This window comes from Lepisosteus platostomus, chromosome 4, assembly GCF_059453375.1.
Source record: "Lepisosteus platostomus isolate fLepPlt1 chromosome 4, fLepPlt1.hap1, whole genome shotgun sequence".
Classification (NCBI taxonomy): domain Eukaryota; kingdom Metazoa; phylum Chordata; class Actinopteri; order Semionotiformes; family Lepisosteidae; genus Lepisosteus; species Lepisosteus platostomus.
In genome coordinates this window covers 43,096,245-43,112,309 of record NC_142614.1, presented here as the reverse complement: position 1 = coordinate 43,112,309, position 16,065 = coordinate 43,096,245, and the positions used below count along the sequence as shown (strand labels likewise).

At 36.6% G+C, this 16,065-nt stretch overlaps 1 protein-coding gene and 1 long non-coding RNA gene across 2 annotated transcripts in view; one reads left to right on the top strand and one right to left on the bottom strand.

The window, feature by feature from the left end:
- Positions 1-16,065, bottom strand: part of LOC148673190 (uncharacterized) — a 330,310-nt gene that overhangs the window by 29,114 nt on the left and 285,131 nt on the right. The gene's annotated exons all lie outside the window — the stretch shown is intronic.
- The window catches only part of mtmr12 (myotubularin related protein 12), a 44,247-nt gene continuing 28,222 nt past the window's right edge, over positions 41-16,065 (top strand). The window contains exons 1-6 of the mRNA XM_088629533.1: positions 41-232; positions 10,507-10,564; positions 10,860-10,999; positions 14,425-14,497; positions 15,107-15,243; positions 15,414-15,507. Coding sequence (XP_088485659.1) covers positions 164-232; positions 10,507-10,564; positions 10,860-10,999; positions 14,425-14,497; positions 15,107-15,243; positions 15,414-15,507 — 571 coding nt within the window. The 5' untranslated portion in view covers positions 41-163. The remainder of the gene's footprint in view (positions 233-10,506; positions 10,565-10,859; positions 11,000-14,424; positions 14,498-15,106; positions 15,244-15,413; positions 15,508-16,065) is intronic.

Genomic DNA, 16,065 nt, shown 5'->3' with positions numbered 1-16,065 from the left:
ACGCGACCTAGTGTGGCCCCTATGGCAAAATGGAGTGTTCTCTCAAGCGAGGCAGCCAATGTAACAGCTGGAGGGGCGCGGTTTGAGCACGGTACAGGTTATTCCTGTGTTTGGCCAGGGTTACACCTGGCTGAAGAGAACAGATTTCCTCAAAGTTATCAACATGTTGGGTTTGGGAAGCGGAGGTGTAAAATCTTCAAAGCCTTCGTTTGTTTCATATGTCACCCCGGAGGTATGCATTTATTCTTTAAAAATACGTGTATCTAGATTGTATTTGTAAATGTGACTGTAAGGGAGGCAAAATAAGACAACGTTCGTCTTATTGATATTTTATTATAGTTAAATTCTGCTTTTGCGCTGGGCTGCAGTATAAAGTTACCATCTGCCAGTTGTTATTTTAAGAATAAACTGAGACCTGCACTCAAAGTTACGATATCGAAATTCAAAATATAAAGCTCAGGGATACTACGCCAGTAAGAACCCAAGAGTAGGTTACTTCCCTCATGTTCTGATGTTTGCACACAACATGGCTATTGTCAAACTGCATGACTATACATACTGTAAACTACCTCATCTAATACTTTTTATAAAAATGTGAATTAGTTTATCCTTTTGCTGCTCTCTCTTTATGACCGCAACTGTAGATCTTTTAGGTAAGGTTAAATTGAAATTATTGTATAATTGTAGACATTAAATGCCCCCATAACCTAAATATTAAAATGTTAATCAGGTTGTACTGTGTCATCATGAAGTTGGATAGTGTAAAGATGACTTGAGCGTCTGGCTGTGTAAACGTGATATTTGTATTTAATTTGGGATTGACTAGTCTCTCTCGTTGTGAACCGGACGTACAGTAAAGTTGTACAGTGAAACCATAATGTAAAAAGGAAATTGCATCTGAATTTTTGTACTGTGTTTTTCTGTATGTTCTGCGTGCGTTGCGGAGCCTTAGTGTATACTTATTCAAGGACAAGTATAGAGATTTTTCACGTTGTTTAACCTTAAGGGAAAATATTTCCACAGAATTCGAATTTCTATAGGAAGTTTCTCAAGGAAGTAGGTCGAGAGATTCTTCATGGAAATAAACCAGTTTCTTATTAATATATTTTAAGGGTTCAGGAGAAGAGGACGCGAATTCTTATAAATGTGATTATCATGGATTTGGTCGGATACTTTCCTGCAGTTTGTTAAAGTGTGGTAGATTAATTCTATTATGTTATGTAATTATGTTCATATAGTAGTTAAGAGTGTTTAAGACTTGACCTACACAAAAAAATCGAGTGTATTTTACTTATAGTAAGTTGTTTGAAGCTCAAAAAAGTTCTGGGCAGTAACCAAGAACCCTAACCACTACTCCACTCTGGCACCCTTTACTCAATTGAAGAGCATGCTCTGTAAAACGGGCTCTTAATGAGTGGTGAGATTGTATTTGTAGTCATGGGATTAAAAACCTCAATTTCCCGAAAGTTGAATGTTTGAGATCTGTAAATAATCCTGTTCAATCAGAACTTGAGAGAGATATTATGGTTTAATTTTTTAAAATGTGACTTGTGAAGGTCCTGGGTGTCCTTTGCAGTTCTGCTAAATGACTGAAAATAATTAGCAGTGTATGTACCTGATCTTTGTCTTATGAACATGTACCTGTGTTGGAGGGTATATGTTTCATTTCTTCTGTTCTCGAGAAATTCTCAATATAGTCGCAACGTTCAACAGAGGAGTTCCCCATCCACTCTGGTCCTCGTGTTGGCAGGGACATTGCAAGTTTTTAATCAGTTTTTAGGCCTAATCAGTAACTCAGACTCTAACGATGTGCTGCCAAAAACAAAAAGTCTGCCCATTGAAAACACAGGAAATGAATTCATTCTCGGTGCATTGTTTTCTTAAATAGAGTTTATTTTTCCTTACTTGTGCATTCAGGGTATGACATCGACCCTGAGCATATTGAGAGGAATTTAGAAATGCTAGATAAAGGTTTTGGTTATCTGGGACAGAAAAGAGGAGATTGTCATGCCATACAGTATATGGGGACATAAAGGGTGCTTTGAACTTCATTGTGCTGCAAGTCTCTCCTTTTGAAAAAAATCCAGAACTTATTTTTTTTACACCCACTCGATAAAGAAAACCTCCCTGTTTGAGCACCAGGTAGTTTTTTTTCCTCTGGGGATGGACGTGGTTTCACTTATAACCTCTATTCTACATCAGGGAATATTAACTACTGTAGCTCAGTTATTTAATAAAGAATCAATTTTCTTTATATTAAAAAGAAAATTTAATATATATTTATATATAATTTATATTAAATGTATTTATTGATCCTGCTATTTAATAATTAATAATTGCTTACACTTATATAGCGCTTTTCTGGACACTCCACTCAAAGTGCTTTACAGGTAATGAAAACTCCCCTCCACCACGACCAGTGTGCAGCATCCACCTGGATGATGCGACAGCAGCCATAGTGCGCCAGATGTGCTCACCACACATCAGCTATCAGTGGGGAGGAGAGCAGAGTAATGTAGCCAATTCATAGAGGGGGATTATAAGAGGACATGATTGACGCCGGAGTTACACCCTTTCTCTTTTAATGGCCACAGTATACAGTAAACTGTTTACAGTATAGTGTCCCCATCACTATGCTGGGGCATTAGGACCCAAATGGACTGCAGAGTGAGCACCCCCTGCTGGCCCCACTAACACCTCTTCCAGCAGCAACCTTAGTTTTTCCCAGGAGGTCTCCATCCAGGTACTGACCAGTCCTGCTTAGCTCACACCTGCTTAGCTTCAGTGGTTTACCAGTTGTAAGTTGCAGGGTGATATGGCTGCTGGCTTAATGTGTACTGTGAGGGTTGTTCCTAGCTTAATCAGTCAAGGGAGGTACAATGTGAAATTAAATGTGTTATCAGCGTTTTTTAACTAATTGAGAATAGCAAATTGTTATTATTACCCCCCTCTGTCCTCTGGTTTGGAATAGCCAATCAGTTTTTTTTCAAGTCTCAGCTTGCAGTTACTCATGACTGCAGGCAGGGGAGAATGAGGAAGTGCAGGCAGTCTGCTCTAACACACAGGTAACAGCCCCATACCAGAGGTTCAGTGTCAAAATTAAGGAAAGGCTTGATCAGCACCACAGGCCTGAAAACCTCCGTGAGGTCATATACTGACCCAGGCTCACATACTGTATTTGGACTGGTGAGTGCTTTTAGTGGGTTAGCCACACTGGAGGCCCAAGCACTGTCATTTCTACTGGACTATTTCATTTTGTGTTCTGTGTCGCCAAATTTGTTTTTTGTTTTTAAATTGACTGCAGTTATCTCCAGGATACCAGGATATAAGCTCTTGTATGGTTTCTGGACAGAAGACCAGCACAGTGAAGTTGGGAATGTTGCTGTGAATGTGTTCCATGAACTGTCATTTAAAATATATTAACCCTGTGGTTGGGCCATTTCAATTTGTAATTATCTTGAGTATTGAATTACTGAAATTTGGATTATTTTCTCCTTTACTTGGTGAAGTGGAACATCCAAAAATAAAGCAACGCTTGCGGTAGGGGTCATATATAAGTTTGGAAAACTGCCTCACTGATTTTAAGGGCTTAAAAAGCATGTCTATGAAAGTCAAGAAAAAGTCAAGAAAAAGTCTGGATTTGTACTGGTATCATGGAGTATGAAAACAATCAATACATTCTATAAATGTGTTTTTTAAGGTTTATCTAAAAAATGTTCATGTTGACTGGTGCAAGTGGCAACCTGAAGCATCATCATAAAATGATCAATTGGTAAAGTATTAAGCTATTTGGAAGTCTCTAAAGCAGCAGGTAATGCTTGCTGTGTTCGATTTTGACAGTGGGGAAAATGTAATGTCTCTGATGTTTGCTTGTGGTTCCACATACAGTATAGAGACTGGAATCTCCACAGACACCCGAAAGCTAAGGCGAAGTGCAAAAGTGTGTCAGAAAATAACTTGTTCTGTCTTGAACAAAGCAGAGGCTTTTCTTTGTAGCCTTATGGAGGCAGAGATGCATAAGACATTGAACTCCCAAGTTCCGATTGGTACTAAATGGTCTTGATTTTAACTCGTAACCTTTTTATTATAACCATTGCCTGTCAGTGTTCCTGTGGCTGTTGTCTGCCTTCTGAGTTCTGAAGTGTAAGTTGTCATCTTATTTGGTTTATGTGTGAGGGACAGATAAAAAAGATTTAATTCTTGGTATGGTAGTGCTGAATTTGTTCAGTTCTTCCCTCCATTTGCTACAGTGCAGCACAAGATGGGAAGCTTTCAGTTAGGAGAATGCACAGAGGAATGGTTACTAAGTCACTCTCTTAGCTTAAATAAACAAGGGGCAACAAAAGCACTGAAAGTAATAATTTCCTCTCAGTATTCTTTATTTAATGCTTGGTAATGTATTTGCTGCAAGTAACATTAAATCCTTGTAATAAGCTGGGAGTTCATTACACTATTAATACATTATTTGCAAGGTTCAAGTTTCTTTAGGAATATATGTTAAGTTTCTTTATGTAGCAGCTCATTTCGTACTAATATTAAGTTTCATTCAAGTGTGTCAACTTTGTTTTAGTTTGAAATAAGATGCGTAAAAATATTTTATTTTGCCTGTAATAATTTTTTAGTTTAGGTAAACAGGGGGCAATTAAAGCACTGAAACTTTTATCTTTTCTCTCGATATTCTTTATTTACAGTTATGTGCTTGTATTGCTAGGACCCATAATATTTGCAAAGACAGCCAAACTCTCACTTACTGGCAAGTATTGGCCAGCAAAAGTAATGTGTTTTTAAATAGTGGAAGGAAGTGCACTTACTGTATCTTTGTTCTCTAGGAGGACAGCCCCATGCTCAGATTAGCACTCAATACAGTAGAAAGAATTGCTGATGTATAACAAGCTTTAACAACTTGCTTATGTGGTGTATCCTAGTATAGTGCTTTTCTGCAAGCCTTTCCCAACTTCTCTTCTACTAATATGCCTTTCATTATAGACGTGAATCCTAGAAGATACACTAAATGGAGAAATCTGTAAATAAACGTGTCTGAGCTTCAAGAAAAAGTTTAATTTAACAATCTGAATTGCTTACAGAAATATAGAAATTAGAAATATGCTGAGTGCACACTAGAAGATCTGTCTGGTAGAAAAAATAATTAAAATGATTAAGCCTCTTTGATTTCTAGGACTTAATAGTTTCATTTTTTAATTTATGGTAGTAATGGACTTGATACTTTTGCCCAATGTATTTTCCAGCTGAATGAGTCTTATCAGGCAGCAGTCTCAGGAGAAATGAAAGTAGTTTTAAAAATAGCCTTTTCGCATTTTCATATAGAATTTGTATCCTCAGTGATTTTAATTATCTAACACATGGTAAAGAACTTTATAATTAACTTTTTGAGCTGTTGGCATTTAGCTCTGCTTGTCTTTTCAGTGCTAAGTGAAGTTTTACATTTTGTACTCTTATGCTTTTTGAAGTATGGATTAAATTGCACTTTTCTGTGTGGTTTTGAAACTATTTGTTTTTTGTCTCTCAACATTTATTGCTAGATGTGTTTGGCATCCAATTAACACTTTTCTTTTGCTAATGCATGATCTTAGAGTATCAAGATTACGATCGGTACAAATTTGCGAACGCTGAGAATCGGTGCACCTGAATATCTTGTCAGTTGGAGGTTATTTTTATATGATTAAATCTCCTCCAATTTGTCATTATATTTCTGCAAAAAAAATTATACTGGCTTAAAATGTCCATTTCAAGGAAACGGATTCATTCTTCTTGATTTCAACAGCGAATAAAGATTAAAAAATAAGTGTCCTTTAATAAGAACACCAGAGTGCTTTTGATATATTAGCTGTATTTGTCAATGAAGTGGTTTGAGCATTGTGTTGGAGCCTGTGATTTCTTTCGTTCTTTATGTTTCTGTGTGTTGTTATGAGTTATTTCACTAACACTTTGTTGGACGAAAACAAATGAGTTTACAACTACTGTAGGTGAAATTGTCATCTTGTCTGCTGTCAAGTTGGCAAAGGTTCTGCTTTGCTGGAGCTGGAACGTATTGGCCAGCAAAAGTGTTGTGTTTTTAAATAGTTTGATAGGAAGGAAGTGCACTCACTGTATCTTTTTTTCTCTAGGAGGACAGCCCCATGCTCAGATTAGCACTCAATACAGTAGAAAAAATTGCTGATGTATAACAAGCTTTAACAACTTGCTTATGTCTTGTATCCTAGTATAGTGCTTTACTGCAAGCCTTTCCCAACTTCTCCTTTTGGCATATTAGGAGAAGGGTCTCTTGTTAGTGAACAGACGCTGGTGATTTCAGGAGAGTGTTATTTTCTTTTAGAAAACATTCAGACGGCTAAAATAAGGCTCTGTGTTTGAGAGAAACAGCTCTCTTATTCTGGTTGTGTGTAAATGTACTGTAGGCTCAATTCAGAGAGGGTGCAGCTGGAACTGCAGTTTGGCACGTAATCAGACCTGTCTGTGGCTACAGCTGCTGTGTGGCTTCATACAGTATGTTGTATTCCAGTATCTGTACATCAGGAGCCCAAACCCAGCCTTGTTATCTGATGACGTTCATAGTTTTCCACAGTCAGTTGTAGCTATAATGAAAGATTTTTGTGTAATATTGTACTCGTAATGCCTACAGAAACTATGTGAATGTATCCGTCGATCCCAAACAATATTGTTCTCTGTGCAAAGAGAAGATGAGAGACTAATATTGTTCATTTGTTTTCACTGTAATTCACTAAAAACATTTCCTCCTTTAAAATCTTTACAATTATTATATATAAGGGTTTGTACAGAGAGACTGGTGGGAGTGTTGGCAGTTCTTCACTCACATCTTCTCATCAGCTCCCCTGCACAAACTGCAGCCCATTTAAAAACAACGTACAGATATTGTTAATTAAGTTGTCTTATAAATGTGCTTGCAGTCAAATATATCCTTCTTGTAGGTGGAAAGCTTTACTGACTACAGTGGGTTGACTGGGTATTCATATACTCTAATATTTTAAATGTTTTTAAATTAATTTTTAATTATTTTTTTTAAAGATGTAGACTGTGGGAAATGCATAATTTTACATCTAATTAGAAAGTAACTTGCATTATCCATGTACCCTGATAAATGAAATGTTCACCACTGCAGTTGTATAACATTCCTAAAAAAGGAGAACATTTCAGGCTTCCATTGCCTGAAATCACTGCCATTTTCAAAGTGTCTGCTGTACATTATAAAAGAGAAGAAAGGTATTGATTGGCCCAGCAATGCAGAGACATTCATCTAGGGAATACAGCGAAAAACATTTTGTACATAAGAATTTCCATAGTCTTGAATGGTACCTTGTGCATGCACACTATCTATAGGTTACTTTGCATTATTATTCTTAAATTAATATATTGAATTTACATGTAGATGTTAAATCGAAAATGTAACTGTAATGTACTGTTGTACAGTATCCAACTGTACAAATGGCTTTGAACTATGGGCAGAGCTGAAGAATTCATTTTCTTTCATCTCTATCCTCTTAGGTTAAGTCAATTAGTATAATTGCTAAGTTCTGTGAATCCTTTATAAACTGATCAATGATTGTCTCTGATTCCATTACAAAGATAAAAGATTTGTTGCTAACTATTTTCAAGATTGTATTCAATGCATGGGGATTTTCATTAGCGCACCTTCGCTGACGTTTGTGCCGAATAATAAAACAAGGAAATGTGTTTTTAATTAAATTAGAGACTTTAAGGTAATGAGTGAAATGAACAAAAGTACAGTAGATTCCATTTGTCAACTTGACAGTTAATTGATAGCATGGCTGAATGAGATTTTGCAAGATCTGGAGCTTAAAAGCATGGGGTCTTGTAATAATTAACAGCTTTATTTGTTTTTCTGAGGGGAATGTCATTTTATATAAAAAAATAGAACAGCCACAATGGTTAGAAAATTAGAACACTTCTCATACTTTTCCTCTAGCTTTTTCCCAGTGCTCTACATGTCTCTCAGCAGTGGAGTTTAAATTAATTTTCAGCCTCTTCAGAGAAATCTGAACCACTTTGCATGATCCCATTCTAATCACTTCTTCCACCACATAAACAGCACTTCCTTGTCAGATTTGACTTCTCCCTACCATTTCTCTTATAGACTTATTACATTGGCTGTATTGTCTGTACTGCAGGCTCACTGGAACTGTAGGCTGCAGGGATTTTGTAGAGATTGTGAAGTGAAATTTTCCAAATCATTTTGACTGCTCCAAGCTGGACACCTGACACTTATTGGGATATTTGAAAGTGAATCTGGTATTCTAGCCAAATGTCTCAGGTACTTCTTATACACAAGAATACTTCACATATTTACTCGTTAGAATCCTTGTAGACATACAGTATATGCAGCATTTTGTGAAAATCACAGAAGAGACTGTTTAAAATGATATATTTTTAGCTGCTTCTGTGTAATTGAAAAAAGGAGCATTAAAGATGCTTCCACCATCTGCCTGTAAGAATCTATTTTTTCACTTTTCTGTTAGGAAGTGAATTGATTTTTCTTTGGTGGTTAGGCCTCAGACATGGTTGTGTGAGTCTTGCACAGTTTTGCACAGTACTGTATTGTTTCCAATACACACGTTTCTTAATGTCATGCCCAAGAAATGAAAGTTTGCTTCATGGCTCTGGAATGTAGTATCTTGAAAAATATAAGGAAGTAATTTCTTTAACCAGGTTTTTATTGTCTCAGCTTTAAGGTATCTTTATTAATAAACTTCTTTAATCTGTTTCTTCTCTGCTTGTGTGCATTGAATCAATCCACTGATAGATTTCTCTACTAGCATAGTGTGTTATACTTTGTTTTTTTTTTCTTGTAATCTGCTAAGTACATTATTAAGTATTAAGTACAAATCTAAAAAAATGTTTAAAAAGTACATTACTTCCAAAAACATCAATATGGAGAACTTCATGCAGTATCTCTACAAAGTGGAGATCAAAATTTAGTCCCTCTTAAAAGCTCTTAATACTGTATGTGACCAATTCATGATGAATAAACACAGATGGGAATGACAACATACTGTATCAGACATTCCCACAGTGGGTTTTTTTATGCTTAAGTCTAATTGGCCACACTTCAGCTTACAAACCTGAATGAGGGCACTTTTGAAATTCACTAAATCGTATGTGGTTGATACCAATGGCCCATCCCATTTAACATTTTAAAACCCTAAAGCTAAATTTTCATGTGGACCTTAAACAGACAAATCAGTTGTCAGGTGATTAAGAAATTGGCTGGGATTGAGAACTACTGTTTTTGAGGTTTCTGCTAGATGTATAACACCAAGAAAGAATGAATAAACTAAAATCAAATGTAGTAGTTTTACAAATGTTCTGGATTATAATAATAATTCCTTACACTTATATAGTGCTTTTCTGGATACTCCACTCCTAGGGCATCACAGGTAATGGGGACTCCCCTTCACCACCACCAATGTGCAGCACCCACCTGGATGATGCAACAGCAGCCATAGTGAGCAAGTACACCCACCAAACATCAGCTATCAGTGGGGAGGAGAGCAGAGTGATGAAGTCATGGGGATGGGTTTATTAGATAGGGATTATTAGGAGGCCATGATTGATAAGGGCCAATGGGAAATTGGGCCAGGATGCTGGGGTTACACCCCTACTCTTTTGGAGAAATGCCCTGGGAGTTTTAATGACCACAGAAAGTCAGGACCTCGATTTTATGTCTCATCCGAAGGGTGGCGCCTTTTTACATTATAGTGTCCTCGTCACTATACTGGGGCATTATGACCCACACAGGCCACAGGGTGAGTGTCCCCTACTGGCCCCACTAACACCACTTCCAGCAGCATGTTTTTCCCAGGAGGTCTTCCTTCCAGGTACCGGAGAGGCTCACACCTGCTTATTTTAATCCTCCTTCAATTTTGTCTTCATTCTTTTTTTAACTAACTGACTAATGATACACTTTATAGTGTTCTTCATAGAAGACCATCTTTTACTAACCATTGCAATTACTCATAGGGCACTGAAATGTATTATATGAATGGGATTACACAGTCCTTCTAAACTTGTATCTATTTTGTTTCTTTGTCTCTCAGTGAGGTCCAACGTGCTGTTGAAATAAAACTTATGGAGGTTTGGTCTGGTTTGTGAGGTCCCAGATTTTTCACTTGCAAGGCAAATTAATTCATATTAAAGTAAGACTGAATGAAACTCAAGCATTCATGTAATGAAATGGGGCTAGAGCACAAGATTGTACAGTCAGGCAGCCTTTTGTGTTTTTTTTTATAAATTTGAATTTCAGACCTCAAACCTTTTGTGATTTAAGGCTTGAAGCTTAATTCAGAAAACATGAATTAACATGAAGTTAGTCAAATTAGTGTCTTATTAGAATGTATTTAAGATTTAGATGTGATGTAGAGTAGTGAGCAGGAGAGATAGCCGTATGAGTCAACATTTGACTTTTCCAGGGTAACTAATATGAGTTAAAGGATTTTTTTCTTTATTTTCTAGGAAATTAAACCAGAAAGAGAGTCTTCAAGAAAAGAGAAACATCCAGACTTGTTGCCAGGTAAATATTTGAAAAATGTTACATTGTTAGTGTTCCTGTGTTTTAATACAAGCTTATTTTTTGTGTGAATCTTAGTAAGATGCATGTTTCAATCTTTGCAGATGAATATATGGGAAAATCGTGTTCCTTTTGTTTTAAACACTCTTTTTTTATTTCGTATTGTGTTAATGTTGATGCTAACAGTATTCATTTTTTCAGCTTCACAAACAGAAACACAAAATACCAAAAGAAGGGAACAGATAGAAGTGAAAATGAGGGTTAAATTGCTTTTTAACGATCACTCTTGATGTTGCAGGAGAGGTAGTTTTCTGCAGTGCCACCCACGTCTTGAAGTACACACAGGATGATGCATCACAGCGAGGAGTATATGGGACCCTCGTCTGCACCAACTTCAAGATCTCCTTCGTTAGTGATGAGACCCCCATGGAGGAGATGGTAAGTACCCTTCAGGAAAAGAGCTGGTAATCCTATATGATCAAATATCTTTGTGTTCTTATCTGTTAACTCTCTTTTCATTAATTAATGTGCCGTTGCACAACTGTCCTGGTAAAAGGTGTACAAATGAGTGTGTCATCACAATTCAGAGTTAACTTCCTCATAAACCGCTTTTGTGTATATACAGTATATGTATTTCCTAGAATAAAGGGTTATCGGGACACTTGAGTGGCTCAACCAGCAAAGGCACTTGCTTAGAGTGATTTCTCAGCTTTATAGCCCAGATGTTGCCAAGTTTGAGCCTGAGTCATGTCACTAGCTGACTGTGACTGGGATTCCTCAGACTGCAGCACACAACTTGCAGAGTGGCACCCGGAGTACGAATGGGATTAGTCGGCCAAACCTCTCCGTTATTCGTGAAACTTTAAATCCTGCAAGTTTCTGGCCACCTGCAGATTTGAGTGACATCAGTCAGAAGCACCATTCCTGTACCTGACTCCAAATCTTTTGTCAGATAGTATGGAGCTTTGACTGTGTTAAAATATGAAAGGGTTGATGGGTTGGGGGTTGGAGGAGGCTCTCTACACTTCCTTAATGTCTCTGTGCAGGACAGGGTTAATGCTGTGGCCTGAGCCATAAAGGAACTGTTATTGATTCCATATTGGCTGGGTATAAATGAAAATACAAAAACTGTTAAATAGAATAAAGGTTATTTGTTTAGAGGTACAAAGATACTGAGTGAAGAACAAAATGCATTGGAAAATGCAGCATTTCCAATTAAAATGACTTCCCTTAAAATTCTGCATAGGTCAGATCGAGAGCCCTCAGTGGTCACAGACTAGGAAATATTTTATTTGAAAGAGCGTTGCAGAAGAGACTATAAATTGTTTCGATGTTTTAACGGAACTTGCTTATTGGTTTTGCAAGATATGCTAGCTTGTGGTGCTGAATTCTGCAAACGCAGGCTGTGGAGACATCATAACTCTCCAGTTACTTCCAATTAATTACAAAATGCAAATGAACATTAAAACTAACTTCACAAAGCAACCGTTGGAAATATAAAATTAGGCCATCATAAAATAGTCATTTTTACTGCTACATTGGGATATTACTGAGAAAAGGTAATTTGTTAAGTTAAAATGGATTTTTGCGTTTTAATGAATCTTTACCTCTTTTAAACACCTTCATTCATACTTCTGAATAGAAAAAAATCTCTCTAGAAGCCTATGTATTATCAACCCAGCAAAGGTTGCAAACGGTCATTTTATAGAACCATTATGCATTTAAGAGGAAGGAAAAGGAGGCTTGTTCACACACTAAAATCGTCAAAAACATGCTGTCAAAATTTCTTTCACATGTTCACCTCAGTTGCAGTATGGCGCACACTGCTGAAACTTCCACTTCTTGACAGCTTTTATGCCACAGGAAGTGCCTCATATTGCATTTTTGTTTCGATGTAATCACATGCATAATAGAAGTAGATTAGTGTCTGATGCTGACAATGCTCAGTAAAGACCAGCTGCTTATGTTTAAAGTCTACCAGTATGATGTGCTTTTGAGATTCGTGAGCCTTTTAAAAGAAACTTCACAGTGGCCTAGGAACTTGACATGCAAACTTTGGAACAGGATGCAGATGCTAGTGACAAACTCGATAGAATGAAGCGATACATTTTGATGTACCTGAAGGATTTGCCAGGTTATGTGTTTTTGTCTCAGTATACACCACATGTACAGTATTTCACCTTGTTAAGAGTATTCTTAGAACACATGCTTCTTTTGCATTTTCACTGTGGTGCTAATAGTTTTACAGTAGTTGGACATTTTATTTAGCTACTGTACCTTGTTTTATTTTATGATTTTACAATTGATTGCTGCCGAAAAAGCTGCTAGCTCATCAGAGATTACATCCTTATAATGCCGCAGCGTTTCTGTGAAAGAGAAGACATTGGGTTTCCAATGACTTTGTTTGTATGGGAAGATCCTGGCTAGATTCAATGATGATATCAATAGTGTACTCATGCCTATTCATTGTAATTGTTAGATGAGATGAAGCAATTCCACCTATTTCAACGCAAGTCTTGTGGGTCTTCAGATAGCATCTGATATGACCAGCTTGACAGTAGTATGAATCGGATTTGTCTGATTTGGTGGGGTGACAGCAAGACAGGTTTGCTAAGTACATACTTTTGATAAACTGATTATACTGCAGCATTCTAAAATTCAGTTTTGCTCTTGCAATTCATTTATGTCACATTTGCATGTTTTTCTTACATTTGATAACAATGCCACTGATAAGCGTTTTCATTCATTGGCAAATAAGGGCAGAAAACAGGTGAGGAATCATAATGAGAGCTTATGCAGCCTGGGGCCTACAACACAATGCCACACCTTTTGATCAGGTGATGCATTATCATGATTGTATTTAATACTTGTTTAACTTGTTGATAGCCTATCTAACATTTAAATATTAAAATGCAAGCTTTATGCATATTTACAGTGTACAACAAAAAAATAACAGAACTAACTTTATTCTTTAGCTGAAATATCAGCTCTAAGGGGCTTAATTTCTATTTTAATGAATAATGTTCTACATTCAGCCAAAGCAGGCAGGATGTGGATTTTCTGGTTCCTCAAATGGTCAATGAAGCTGCTACTCTCTAGACCCTTTTTGTTTTGCTGTGGACTTGAAATACACAGCATTTATAAATAAATATAATTAATTTCTGTGACCTCTTGTTTCCTGTCAGCATCTCAACAGTGTAGTGTGAACTGAAGTCCCTTATATTTTAGAATTTCTGCTGCAGCTGAATAGAACAGGATTAAATTCTAATTTTGACATTGTTGGGTCATTGACATGTCATAGTTCTGTAATCGAGCACAGAAACTTCGTAAATCACACAGGTTCCTTTTCTGTCAACTTTTGGAAAGGCTGGCTTGCTTTACTATTTTTGGGAGTTTAAGGAACCTGACAAAAGAGTTATAGTTTGTACCAAATAAAATGCAGAACATAAAAAAGAGCCAACAGTTCCTGAGTCCACTGTGATAGACTTCACCACAGGGGGTAGTTAAGTGAGATTGCTCTGACTTATTTTCTTCTCAGAACAAAGATTCTGATGTCATTTTTCTGTCGATGAAAAGGTGGCACATCTGGGAAATGGGGTTTGAGGACAGACTTCACTTTCCTCCCTCTGTGGTTTGGTAAAGTTTGAAGTGTGTCTGAAAACACCATAAAATGAAAGGCAGTGATTACAGTGAGTTGTAAATGAGAGCATACACCACCATGCTAGAGATTCTAATAGCATTTCTTTTCTTCTCAGGGGTTCTTCTTAGAGGTTGAGAGCCAATTGGATGCTTTTTGTAATTTGTTTTTTCTCTCAATGTTTAGGTAAAAAGTGGATAATATCAAATATAATTTTATTTTCTAGCCTCAGCTCTTCAAGAATAAACTTTATGGAGAAAACGACATCCCCCTCACATGTGTGGACCAAATATATGGAGGTCTGTCTAAATGTGCCCAAAATCATTACTTATGTTTATCCATTTAATGCTTTGGTCCTTCTTATTATTGGCAGATGTAATTTTTACCTGCTTAAAACTCAAAACACCCACCCCTGAGTTTACAAACATTAATGTGTTTTGCTATAACAAAGCAAGCTATATCATTACCTGTTCTTCTTTGTTACAGTGTTTTTCACTACAATGAAGACATGTCCTTTGTCCTTTTCATAGCATAAGCTTTCACAACACAGGTTTTTGGTGCATCTGTGTTCTTAGAATTGTTGTACATTTGATCTGCTTTACTAGGGTAAATAATAATTACAAAAAAGGTGTTCGTATTCTGACAATTTAGCTCATTGGTTTAATCCAAGTAATGGTGGTAATGGTTTTATGTGTAAGGTAATGAGAATTTTGTTTTTACAAATTTTCACCTTATGAATAGTTTTCAAGGGACAAATTACAGCTGTAAATCAAGAGATGGGTGTATACTATATCAAAAAGTTTCAGTGATTTTGAGCATAGTTAAAGGCTGAATCATTTTTTCAGGAGTTTCATGATTTCCTAATGAAGGAAATCTGAGCTTCACTTTGTGCCCTTGTCTTTTTTCAGTGAATGATGAAAAGAAAAAGCTGGTAATTGGTGGCCAAGTAAAGAACAAGAGCCCATCAAAGCTTGTTATTTACTGCAAAGACTTGCGAGTCTTTCAGTTCTGTTTGACGTATGCAAAAGAAGAGGAAGCTAAAAAGGTATTTATTCAACTGCTGACCACAGTTTGTTTTCTTACTGTGCCTTATATGCTTCACTGGTGTATTACATCTTTGTTAAATCACTTCCCCATTTTTGTAATTATTGCAATTCTACATTATGTCCAGAAATTAAAATGAATGAATGTAATTATTTTACTGCTTTGTTTTAGATCTTTCAGGGAATTGTTCACCACAGTCTTGAGCCCAAGTCACTAAAATGTATATTTGCCTTTTCCTATTGTGAAAAGACAGCAGCAGCTCCAGGTAAGAAGCTACAAAGAGATTTGATTTGCAGAAATGGTTATGGAGGTAATAGAATTTCACTGGGAACTCACTGAAAAGAAGGTGAATCCATATAAGTGCAGGCTTGTGCTTTATCTTGTGCTTTATTTGAGCTTCCTTTACAAAGGGGGATTTATAAAAAATAATATAAGGCACTAAGAATGTTAAATGTACAGTAAACTGAGCATTAGAATAAACATGCATGCTTTTCGTGAAAATAGTTTACAGATTTATGGATACTGATTACATGTTTTGTCCTTATTTTGATTAATTTAATCTGGGATTCTGATACTCTTGAGTGTCTTTGACTGTTTCATATGTACAGAATCACCTCTTAAGTTGATTAGGCATAGTTCATCTGGTGATTTAACTTGATGAATGTATAAGTCTGCTGAAAATCACAATGGAAAAACACAGAAAGGAACCTTGCTTGGCACCAGTAGACTAAGACTTACTAGCAGTAAAGCCCTGTTTATCAATGATTCACCATATGTCACCTTGATGGAAGTAATTTTATGGACTATTAATGGGGAGGTCCAA